Source organism: Atractosteus spatula, chromosome 13, assembly GCF_055471065.1.
Source record: "Atractosteus spatula isolate fAtrSpa1 chromosome 13, fAtrSpa1.hap1, whole genome shotgun sequence".
NCBI classification, from domain to species: Eukaryota; Metazoa; Chordata; class Actinopteri; order Semionotiformes; family Lepisosteidae; genus Atractosteus; species Atractosteus spatula.
Window position 1 is genome coordinate 8,458,386 of NC_142718.1, and position 12,840 is coordinate 8,471,225.

General features: G+C 40.8%; 1 protein-coding gene across 1 annotated transcript in view; it reads right to left on the bottom strand.

Moving 5' to 3' along the window:
• Positions 1–6,207: 6,207 nt before the first annotated feature.
• The window catches only part of ihha (Indian hedgehog signaling molecule a), a 77,618-nt gene continuing 70,985 nt past the window's right edge, over positions 6,208–12,840 (bottom strand). The window contains exon 3 of the mRNA XM_088930148.1: positions 6,208–8,213. Within this exon, the coding sequence (XP_088786274.1) occupies positions 7,552–8,213 (662 nt within the window). The 3' untranslated portion in view covers positions 6,208–7,551. The remainder of the gene's footprint in view (positions 8,214–12,840) is intronic.

The following is a 12,840-nucleotide window of genomic DNA, read 5'->3' on the forward strand; positions in this document are numbered from 1 at the left end:
AAAAAGGTAAACATTCTTCAACAAAATAGAACTTTGTATACACAGTATGCACCACCTAACCACAGGTTAGACAGATAAAGACCAGATATCTTTTAAACATAGAAAACACAGCGTTATAATACTACAGCTACCACAAGTTATCAAGCTACTGTGACAGTGCGTGGGTTATTAGTGCGTGACTTCACCTTTGAAATCTCTGTAAGAGATACATGTAGAGCGCCAATATGAAATCGTTTCGTTATGGGTTCTAAATTATCCGAGTTTAAGGGCGAGCGATAAGGCTCTGTAAAAGCTTGATTCTCTCTTGTGCAGAGAAAGGGTTGCACCTGAGTCGGGGACTCTTGACGTGGTTCTAGGACGAACAGCTGTGCAGCCATGTGAGTATTTAAATATAGTCGTGACTAAGGCAACTGAGACATTTTCTAGTCTCTGGGGCCCTCTGGTGACGACTAGCGGACTCGAAAGTGAACTTTTCCTCCGCTTACCTGTATGTCGCACTACATGTACATGTACTATAAATTGTATTAATTCGATCCCCTTTTTCATTCTCATTGGCGCACACAGAGCCAAGTTAAATTAAGGTCCAGCAACCGATTGCTCTAACATTAACTAATAGCTAATTTCAGTCTGTGATAAAGTATATTTGTCCAAAGGCCAGATCATTTTCTCTTGATTTGCCTCAATTTTATGCTCTAATAATAAATAAATCATTGTTTTCCTTATGACCTATGTGTTCTATAAGAAAAAAGACTTTTATCCATTTTTCTTACTATAGAGCACATACATCATGATCGGGATAGGGTATTCGATATTTGGCAACAATTAAAGCTAAAAATGTTGGATGATGTCCAGGTTATATCCCGCCTTGTGCCCGTTGCTTGCTGGGATAGGCTCCAACTCCCCAGTGACCTTGAATTGGAAGAAGCAGTTAGAAAATGGAAGGATGGATGTTGTGTGAAAGTTTATAAAGATTTGCATTACATCTTCCAATTCCTTAACTACCTGTACCTTTTGACTGAAAGAGCAAACCTGAAATCTGAAAGCTAATTGCAACGTAAACCAGTAGAGGGTTACAAGTAAGTAAACCTCAAAAGTACTGTTCACGTTCAGTATTATTTTGTAATTTTTAATTGCAGGAAGAACAAGTCACACTCATGAGACGTCTAATGCATATTGAGGTTATTATGAGTGTTTAAAATCCTGACTTCCGAAAGTGCATATTAAATTAGGTGGCAGTTTTATTAACAACTCTGTTGATGTACCCCAATACAAATTGGAAACTGAAATACCATGGTACAAAGTAGTAAACAGCATCTGTATTTTCCAAGCAATGTGTGCAGTGAGTCTGCACTTCATTCATACCAATAGTTATGTTACAAGAACAATATAGACCACTTCTGCCTTAGAAGTGTAATCTGATTTCAATTCAGTGGTATTAAGGTTCTTGTCTGTTTTTTTGCATTTGTTTGTTTGATGCTTTTTTTACCTAGTCTAAGCAGTAGATTAGACCTGGAAAGTGAACTCTGCAATCTAAATGTGATCTTTTGACATTTACAGCTTGTCTAGGTGATCCCCTCCTTGGCTGGAGATGCACCCCCTGACATGCCAAAACAAGGGTGATGCTAACTCTCTAAATGAGGGAGGTGTAGATTTAATGTACAATAAATGATCACTTTATATCCCAAGCCTCACTGCTATCAGAGAATAACATGCTTGTGAAATTAAATATGCAGGTATCTAGGATCACATTCCCAATTTACAGGTGGAACTGGTTGTGTGACATCACCCCTAAGGCTTTTTCAAATTTAAATAGAGTTGTAACATTTGTCTTCAGAGATGTTCGTAAGCAGCTTCTCAGAGTGCCTTGCCCGTGTGAATTATTTTGTTTATAATGAAGACAGACCTGGTTTCTTTCTGGGGACAAAATACGGAAACAATTTGTGTTGCAGTTTTTTTCATGTCATATATTTTGTAAGCAGTTCTACAGGAGAGGTTCGATTCTCAAATTTTTGTAGCCATTATTTTAGTAAAGTGAGGGATTCAGTTGGGTTTTGTCTAGCACGTGGCAAATATCATAACTCATTAAAAAAAATGCCTCTACTTCATATCCTCTTTCAGGGTTCCGCATCACTTTCAAATTCAAATTCAAATCAAAGTTGGTTTATCAAATCCACAACAATACGGGTTGCAGCAGTAGTTGCTGGCAATGAAATGTCTTTTTCTGCGAGCTCAAAAAAATCACAAGAATCACAAAATTCACAAAAACACAAAAATCACAAAATTGAGGTTACATTTTTGAAATTGAATAAAACTCAATATGAGTAGAGCTGTTATGTGACCATGGTGTGTGCAATATATACATGTAGTGCAGTTATGCTGAATACAGTGAAAACTGTGTGTCCATGTAGCCATTACAGGTGATTTGCTAAAGGAGCTGCAGGTTGGCTATTTAGCAGTCTTATTGCCTGGAGGTAGAAGCTGTTCCGTAGTCTGTTGGACTTGGACCAAATGCTCTGGTACCGTTTACCGGACGGTAGGAGGGAAAACAGTTTGTGACTGGGATGACTGGGGTCCTTGAGAATGGACCTGGCCTTCTTCAGACATCTAGCTGAGTAGATCTCCTGGATGCTTGGTAGCTCACAGCTGGTGATAAGCTGCGCTGACTTCACCACCCTCTGCAATACTTTGCGATCCCGGGCGGAGCAGTTCCCATACCAGGCAGCGATGCAACCAGTCAGGATGCTCTCAATAGTGCACCTGTAGAAGCTGGCCTGGATATGTAACGGCATGCCGAACTTCTTTAGCCTGCGGAGCCTGACCACGATGTTGGTGTGGTGGGTCCAGGTTAAGTCCTCTGAGATGTTAACTCCCAGGAACTTAAAACTGCTGACCCTCTCCACTTCATAGAAGCCGAAAGAGAAAATGGTCCATTTCTGTACCAGAAAAAATAAATTACTAAGTTTAGGTTCTTGTAATGCACACAATATCTTATCTTGTACAGTATGTAACTTTTACCCAGCATTTTAACCACGTTCTGGACTCACCGTTCATTATGGGCTGTAGAGAGGAGGGCATGCATGGATCAGAAAAAGAACTGGCCCTTCAGTGCCATTCTTTTCCTTTTTGTACGAAAGGCAAAAGAACAACAATAATTCTTCAGTAGCTCGTTTGTCTCGGACTGATGGACAGCCATACCCTCTTTTTCTTGCACAGTGTAGTTGTGGCTCTCCCACAGAGCCCTGGCATGGTTTCAATGCCATCGCTTCAGCTACTTCGCACACTCACCGGGAGCAAGGCATTTACACAGATAGTTGGTGTGTGGTGAGAGTACTGGCACACTATGGCTGCCATCTCATCATCTAGGTGGAGGCTGCACATTGGTGGTGGTGGAGGGGAGTCCCCATCACCTGTAAAGCGCTTTGAGTGGAGTGTCCAGAAAAGCGCTATATGAGTGTAAGGGATTATTATTATTATTTTCATACAGCTGAGGTGTAAATGAAATAAAAGAATGTCTAAATGTTACTAGAGTGCCATGCTGGTGCAGTGGTTAGGATTTTAGCATTGGGGGTTACATTGCTGGGGTGCTACCTGTGTGGGATTTGTATGTTCTCTCTGTGTTCATGTGGTTTTCTTTCAGTTTCTCTGATTTCCTACCACAGTCCAAAGACATATTGGTAGCTTAAATGGCTTTCAGAAAACAGGCCCTGGTGTGAGTGTGTGTGTGTGTGTCTTCCCTGCAATGGAGTGGTGTCCTGTCCAGGGTGTATCCTGCCTTGCACCTGTTGCTTGCCAGGATAGGCTCTGACTCCCCCCTATTTTTAAAACAATATCTGGATTGGATGAAGAGGATAGATAATGAATGTATGGAGAATGTTACTACTGGGCGCCTGTGGCTGGAAGGTTGCCAGCTCGTATCCCGCGGCCGGCAGAGGAAACCTACTCCGTTGGGCCCCAGAGCAAGGCCCTTAACCCCAACTTCTCCAGGGGTGCCGTATAAATGACTGACTCTGCGCTCTGACCCCAAGCTTCTCTCCCTGTCTGTGTGTCTCGTGGAGAGCAAGCTGGGGTATGCGAAAAGACAAATTCCTAATGCAAGACATTGTATATGGCCAATAAAGTGATCTTATCTTACTATAACCCAGTAGTTCTGTGCTACAGCCCACAGGTCTTTACTGGCCCTCTCAGCACATTGCTGCTCATGTGAAATTCTACAAAAAAAAAAGATACATTCAAGCGCTTGAGTAAAGCCGAGTGTCTTGGGGCAGACATGAGCAGGTGAGGCGGACATGAGAAAATTTGTTGTTCACAGAAAAAAAAAACAAGATTTTGTCTTTGGGAACTGAGGAGAGAGATGAAGCAAACTACGAACCATTGCAGTTTGACAGCCGAGGGTAGACAGGTGAAAGATTAATGGAGAAAAAAACGTTATGTGTTGTAGGAAGAGAAGGGAAACCATTTTGTTTATTTTGTTGTACAGATCTCACTGTGCAAAGCATACAATATAGAAAGTCACGTTGAAACAAGACATCGGGATTTCAAACGCAATATCCAGAGAGCTGAAAATAGGCCATCTTGAGAAAACCTTAAACATTGACTAAATTTGGTTGTGATTCAAGCTTACTGAAGATAATCCTTTTTAGAATCTTTTTAAATGATTAGAGAAACAATTCCAAAGTCATATGGAAGGATCAAACATCTACAGTTAAGCAACAACTTGGTAGGCCTATATCAGAAAATTTGGGAACAACTGTCTGCCCAGCTTAATTCGAATTTCACCTTGATGCAGCTTTAAGGTTAACAGCTAATGAATTGACAAACATAGAAGGCATCTAGATTCAGTGCATTTATACTGTCAAGGTAGAAAAAACCAACACATGCTTTTGCTACAGTTACTAAAAGATCATTCACATGGTGAAAAATACATACATGAATGTTTACTGAGTCTGAGATGAAATTATTCTTCTTCTAAATTCAGTTGTTTCAAGAGATGGGGAACTCATTTGACTGGTAAACATCATCTATTTTCCAAAGTCTCCTGGTATTTAATTGTATTTTGAATGATAAGGCACAGTAGTGCTGTGTGGTAGGAGACAGACACCGAAGAGAGTAATGGACTCAACAATTAAGTCATAAATGACTTTAAATGACTTTACTATACCACTGTTTATTGTCTTTGCTTCAACAACTTGAATCCTTATACGGTGACATAATAACAGAGAAGTTAGGTAGCTGAATTGAAAGTAAAGTTCTTCAGACATTTCTTGTATACCAGAAGTTATGCAGCTTCCTTCTAAAACTGATAACTAGGATAAATATCGTAGATTAAAATATGACAGCTCCCATATCATTTAATCTTGCCTACTGTATTTCATTGGGCATCTACAGAGTGTCAGAAAGATAAATGATGAGTTATTGTGCACTGTTACCAGTTTAAGGATCAAGATGGAATTGTACATGCATATTGCTCAAATTGATGAAGGTCACCTACATTTTGTGCATCTTCTGATGTTAAATGGAGTGTGTGCATGTGGTCTGGAAAGTGACAAAATAGATCATGTGTGCTGCTTTGATATGGAGTTTTTAAGGAAAATTTGGGAGGAATGAAGGCAGCCGGTTTCTGACGTAAGCAACTGGTCTCCATACTGTATATACCAAACGTCACCCCCTCTTCTTCCTCGTTCGTTTTCTGCATCCCTCCTTCACCCCCCCTCCACCTTTGCAGCTGCCCAATTGGTCCCATGGGGGTCCTATCCTCCCCGTCCAACGGCCAGGAGGTTGGCCCTCAGCCAAGTGGGTTAAGCCAAGTCCTCACATCCCAATAAATGATTCTAATTTCTCCCAACCTTTCGGCTGCTGTCATTCCTCGTGAAACAGCAGTTACAAAAAAAGTTCCATCTGCTGGTGCTTTTCTATGTGATCCTTACATCTTCACTGCTTTAAAGCTTAAAGGACATTATTCCTACAACAGGAACAGGAAGAAGAATTGTACAGATTTGTAGTAACTTGGAGCAACGTAAATGGACAGTGTAGTATATACAGTATATGTTCAAGGAATTGTGAAAATATGCCTCCAGACAAGTGTTTTGCCAAATTATTTTAATACTCAACAGACTCATATTTCCAGAATAACACTATTTTTATTTTATTTAAATGTTCCTTGTTGACACTTGCCAGTGTTGAAATGAAAACAAGTTTGAATTATGTCTCTTTCAAATAACTTTATATCTGAAATGCACAGACTGCACATTACACATAGAGATACGGCATATACATACAGTGATGAATAGGTGGAGAACCACTGCTATATTATAACTAAGAATGTCAGTTATTCCTGTTTTGACGCTTGTCTGAGATTACTTTTCAGAGTATCTTGAGGTATTCATGGATTTTCTGTTGTGAAATTGATGTGATGGTTATTTGATTCATGCTTGATATGGTCTAGTTTTAATTTACTTTTTGTCTAACTGAGATTCTCCAGGTGGAGGCACATACTGTACTGTAATTGTCCAGGGTGGGTGGGTTTGTGCTGGAAAGCATGTCTTGGCTTATCATACAACAGCTGTAATACACTGGACACCTATTTCTGTTTGTCAGTTGACTGTTGATGTTCAATCTTCTCTAATGGGAGTGATTGGGCCTACAATATCAAACTGGCAGAGAGCTGGCACAATCTGCATCCCGCTATGCAGACACTGGGTCACTGCAGTGAGTCCAAGATGAATAACAATTAGTGTTTTAAAAATCAGCAGGTTAAAAAAATACTTGGCAATTCCAAAAATAATATATATATATGCACTATAATGCAATCTATACAGCAAATGTTTAACGTACAGTAAGTGGCTATTTAATGAATGGCGTGGTTGACGTCAATTTTGATTGCTCTTCTTTCCTTCAAGTAATTAATTTGTTGTAAAACACATGATGGTTAGTAACTGAAAAACGCTTTACATGTACAAATGAAATCTCATGCACGAATCATACATTCATTGGTGGTGAAAGGACAAATGGTGCAGAAGGCCTTACGATTAACACGTGACAGTGCCCCACGTTACTCTTTTGTACCAGTGCAAGGTCGCATAGATGAAAACGCTTTGACTCGGTAAAATAAATTAATTATCTTAATATATTTTCAACGACGTTAAGAAATCATGTTAGAACATCTGAGAAGAATATACAGCAATCAAAATTAAAAACCAGGATCCCTGACCACCTTTTCAAAAAATTGACACGCACCACAGTTCCTCCCGACACGTTCTTCTTGTCGAGACGACTCTGACGTGTAACATACCCAACGAGTTAAGGGGTGAGTGGCGGTACTGGAGGGATTGCTGGGGAGACTATAAGGACTCACAATTGCTGTCAAGTCCCACAAAACTGTACAGCTAAAATCTCTCTTTGTATGTTAACTCCCCCTGACACATCCACCTAGAACTGAACCAACATCCCCCCAGATTCTGAGTCCGTGAACCATCACTACTGAGGTCTCTTAATAGTCAAAGAAACTCTTGGGAGTTGTTGCGTTAATAATATTAGATGTCCCTCTTCCGTCCTTCATCTCTCTGTCTCAGACATCCCCCAGGGGTGGAAATGCTTTGAGTCCATGAGAAGAGTCCCAAGCTGGTAGAGAAGGCGTGAGTACCAGTGAAGTCCATCCCCTTGCCTGGTGGCTGGCCCGATCACATCGTAGAAAAGCCGCAGTGGGGCAAACGCCCACTGGGCTAGGGTGTGTTTGTCAAAGGCGGCGTAGCAGGAAGCAAGCACGCCATTCACCACCACGGTTCCCTGCTGCGTTAACGGGGCGTAGGCCCCCCGGTCCTCCTGCAAGCTCACCGAGGCGATGCGGACGGGCTGCAGGGGCCCGCGGCCGCCCGGCGTCAGGACGCACTGCCCCGGCCGCGCCTCACTGGCATATATCGTTCGGAACGGAGCCACTCCCGAGCAATTGCCGGCCACGAACAGGAGGTGGGCGGCGGTGAGGGGCAGGCGCCTCGGGGGCTCCTCTCCCGTCTCAACGACATAGAAGAGTTTCCGGGCGGCAGGCTCCTTGTCTAGGAAGGCGAGGAAGTCGCTGTAGAGGAGGCTCCCGTCGTCGGACGCGGCTAGGATGCGGTCCCCAGGCTGCAGGTCTCTCACGGCCTTTTGCCGCCCAGACTCCAGGCTGACCCTGGCCCCTCCAGGGAAGCAGCCGCCCGTTTTGGCTGCCACTGAGTGTTCTGGAGACAAGAAAAGAGAAGGTCAGTCCATCAAAATCACAAGGTGCACAAAACTTCCAAGAAAATGCCCAGAACAAAATATTCCGTATTCTATTTTTACCTTTTGGCTTTTTTTCCAGTTATCCCTTTTTAAATTTCCCATTCATCTTACTTGAATTGACACTGGTGTGCTGGCCTTTTACTCGCATAGATTGTATTTAGATTCTGCTAACAGTTCTGGACTCAAAACTATGGAAGTCCGTTTCCGCCAGGGAGTAAAAGAAAAAAAACGCACTATGGTATCTCGCAATTGTGACTTTGTATCTCAGAATTGCGACTTAAAAACTCAGAATTCCGACTTAAAATCTCCGAATTACGACTTTATATCTCTCATTTGCGACTTTGAAATGGCCCACATTTCATCGTCGGTCCTCTTGTTATTGTAACGGATTCGGGTTCTAGGGCTTGTGCCCTCGCCACTCCCACCCTAGTTCATGCCTCACTGGTTTGGCTCAAACCCAGGTCTTGCCAGACTTGCCACACTGCAACCAGATCGTACAACATGTATGTCGGCCGTTCCGTTACACTATATTCATAACTCGTCCAGGATTCTAGGATCTATAGGCCTGAAGACTTGTCTTGTACAGTGCCCTGATAAAAATCAAATTAATTACACTAGTATTTATGGAATCCCATTTCCGCCAGGGAGGCTTCCATAGTACCTGGATGGAATAGCGGATGGTGGGCTTTTTAAAAAAGTTTTTATTTAAACACCAGAAATACAAAAATTTCTGGAGACAGAATATTTAAAAACGGAGACAGAATATGAAAAAAGATACAGAAATAGACACTTCACATCCAGAGGAATTCACAATTATAAAAGCTGAAACTTATACTTTTTAGATATTTCCATTGTATGTCTTGCCTTTTGATTTTTTCAATTTCTAATAGAATTTAAGTAAAGAAGCAATTGTACTTTAAAAACATTAATAGAGTGAGCAGTATTAGACCTTGAACTTTTGTGGATGAAGTATTTCGCCAACATAATTAACAGATTAATAATAAGAACATATCCTTTATCCAAATCGTTAAATTTAACATTTACCTTTAAATGTTTAACAATAACATTTTGGAAATCTATCCAAAACAACTTTGGTACAATTCCTTTTTTACTTAAAAAAGGTCTTCTTCAGCTCAGCTGGCAGGACCTGGGTTCGAGCCAATGCAGTGAAGTGCAAACTAGGGTGGGAGTGGCGAGGGGCACAAGCTCTAGAACCCGAATTCGTTGCAATAACAAAAGGACAGACAGTGAAATGTGGGCCACTTCGAAGTTGCAAATGTGAGATAAAGAGTCGCAATTGCGAGATATAAAGTCGCAATTCTGAGTTTTTAAGTCACAATTCTAAGATATAAAGTCATAATTCTGAGATATAAAGTCGCAGTTCTGATTTTTTAATTCGTAATGCTGAGTTTTTAAGATGCAATTCTGAGATATGAAATCGCAATTCTGAGTTTTTAAGTCGCAGTTCTGAGATACAAAGTCGCAATTGCGAGATACCATAGGGTGTTTTTTTTTACTCCCTAGTGGAAACAGGCTTCAATTAGGTCTATGACAAAAGCTTTTAAAGATAAAACAAAAGTGGCTGGAAGGCTGGGCGGAGCGGTGGCTCTGTGGCTGGAAGGTTGCTGGTTCAAATCTCGCAGCCAGCAGAGGAACCCTACTCCGTTGGGCCCCTGAGCAAGGCCCTTAACCCCAACTGCACCAGGGGCGCCGTACAGTGGCTGACCCTGCACTCTGACCCCAAGCTTCTTTCTCTCTCTGTCTCTCATGGAGAGCAAGCTGGGGTATGTGAAAAGACAAATTCCTAATGCAAGAAAATGTATAGGGCTAATAAAGTGATCTATCTAAAAAGCAGCTCATACTGTAGACTAAACAAATGGACAGATGCATTCTACACAATATTACTAGCTCATTGTACCATCAGTTATCATTTGTGTCTCATAATAAAGAATGGCTGAAATATTGCATGTTCATGAACATAAAGATCTACAAGCTAAGGCAACAAGCCTAAGGAAATACGATGAATGAGGGGCATTCTCAGGAATAGTCATTTGTAAACATAAGACATGGGTGAATGCTAGTCTAAAGAAGACTTCAGCTTTCTTGACCCCAAGAAACACCATACAGTATGTACAGGTAGCATAAATTACATTGTAATGAGAAGAGCAGCACTGAGCTCCAATTCACAGTGATAGTGAATAAAGGATAGTATTAGAAGTACACTACAGAGCACCAAATTAAGATACTAATGCATAATTACATTTTTATATCAAAATAGTTATAATATCATGTGTAAAGGAAGAAGTGGTTTTCTTTAAACAGAAAGGGGAAAAATGTCCGCAGATAGCTTGAGATAGTTTTAGGCAGATAGCATGCAAAGTTAAAGATATGTTTATTGAAACTGTGTAAATTAATGTACATTTAGACACCAGGTTTTTGGTCTGGTTATACAGAACAGATTCAAAAGAAGAGTTCACCTGAATGAAACAGTACTACCGAATGGAAGCTGAGCTGGTGAACGACTCAAAAAATGAAATGTTTGATTCAGTAAATGACACAGCGCCACTGACTACTATGTTCAGAGAAATAATTATTGAAACAAGGGCCATGTCACCCGAGGTAACACCCCTGCTCTTTTCAAGAAAAACCCTGGGATTTTTAATGACCATGGAGAGTCAGGATCTTACTTTAATGTCTCATCCGAAGGATGGTGCCTTTTCTTACAGTATATTGTCCCCGTCACTATACAGGGGCATTAGGACCCACACAGACCTCAGGGGGAGCACTTTCTAAGGGTCCCACTAACACCTCTTCCTGTAGCAACCTTAGCTTTCCCAGGAAGTCTCCCATCCAGGTACTGACCAGATTCACACCAGTATGTAGTTTTATTTTTGTGAAAATAAAAAATATCACAGACAGTTTAGTTGAAGAAAAGATAGCCTGTTGCCTAAAATTGTACATTGCAAGGTAGAAGGCAGCAAAATATTAACGAGTAAAAAATATTTCCGAAGAACTTATTTTATTGTAATGAATTTTCACAAACCCATTATACTGTAGTAGCAGATTCTGGAAAAACACAACAGTGTGACATCAGACTTTCATTTTTTTATAAACAAGGAACAAAGACACTACCTTTTTAGTGGGAAGCTAAAAGAAAATAATTAAACAATAACAGGACATTTCATTCTTATGTCTGAACACAGCAAATCAAAGTTATTGGCTAAATCTCTAAAAAGTGGATTTTTATTATAATAGAACATTAATAAAACTGAGTATATTGTTATTAATCTAATCTAGGACATACAGTATTTGCATCAATAGCTAACAATATGATATGGTACATATTAATGAAACTTTACATTACAAATAGAAGTTCTCCCACTGTAGTACCTGTATGTGTATCCAGTATTTACTGTAGTATTAACATTATTATTATTATAGTCTAATGCAATGCATGATTTCATAAAAAGTCAAATGAATACAACCATCTGAAATAACCATCAAAATGTATTCGAAGAGGAGGAAAAGTGAGAACAGAGCAAGGAATTAACTGACGAGGAGAACAGAAAGGGAAGAAGCCAAAGAGCGATCTTGTTTTGTTTGCTTGATGTACGTAAAAGAAAACAAAAGCAGAGAACATCTGAGATCACTGTCAACAATTCCTGCCAACAAAAGGTGACTAATGCATTTCAAGGCACACTCAGATTGAACACTGAAATAAGCTGTATTTACAATATTGAAATGTGTACCTTGGTGGCGGAGATATGACTGGAACACAGCATGGTTGTGGGTCTGGTGACATGGAGCTTATAATAAAGGGAGGGATGACAACAGCCAAGTTCAATCAGCCTCAGCCATCAGTGAATCGCAAACACTCCTGACATCATTTCCTCTCCTAAAACATTATAAACACTATCCATTATCCCCTTCTCTCCCTTGCATATGTGTTTTTCAATCCCACCTCCACCCCTTCTCCACATGTGCAGCTGCCCCTGGGTCACTCCTCACTCTACAGAGGAATCCCAGCCTCCTTATCCTCTTGCGGTCCAGGAGATCAGTCCTCAGCCAAGCGGGTTAAGCCAAATTTTAACTAAAGCACCCCATAATCCTTCCAGTACACTTAATAATAATAACAATAATAACATCACTTTATTAACCCTTTACAATTTCTTGCATTAGGAATTATCTTTTTGCATACCCCAGCTTGCTCTCCATGAGACACACAGACAGGGAGAGAGCCTGGGGTCAGAGCGCAGGGTCAGCCATTGTACAGCGCCCCTGGAGCAGTTGGGGTTAAGGGCCTGGCTCAGGGGCCCAACGGAGTAGGATTCCTCTGCCGGCCACGGGATTCGAACTGGCAACCTTCCAGACAACGTTCCCTCTCAGTTGTGTGCGCGTGCACACAGATTATGAAATCAGCACACATGGGAATTTGAACTGTGCACAAAAAATTTTGATGCTCTTTTAAAGATTATAAATGCGGTTGGCACACTACTTTATACTTCCTATAATATTTGTTAAAAATGTGAAAATTAGGTATTTTTTTTAAAATCTCACTTATCAGTTATGACACTTGTTTAGACCCTT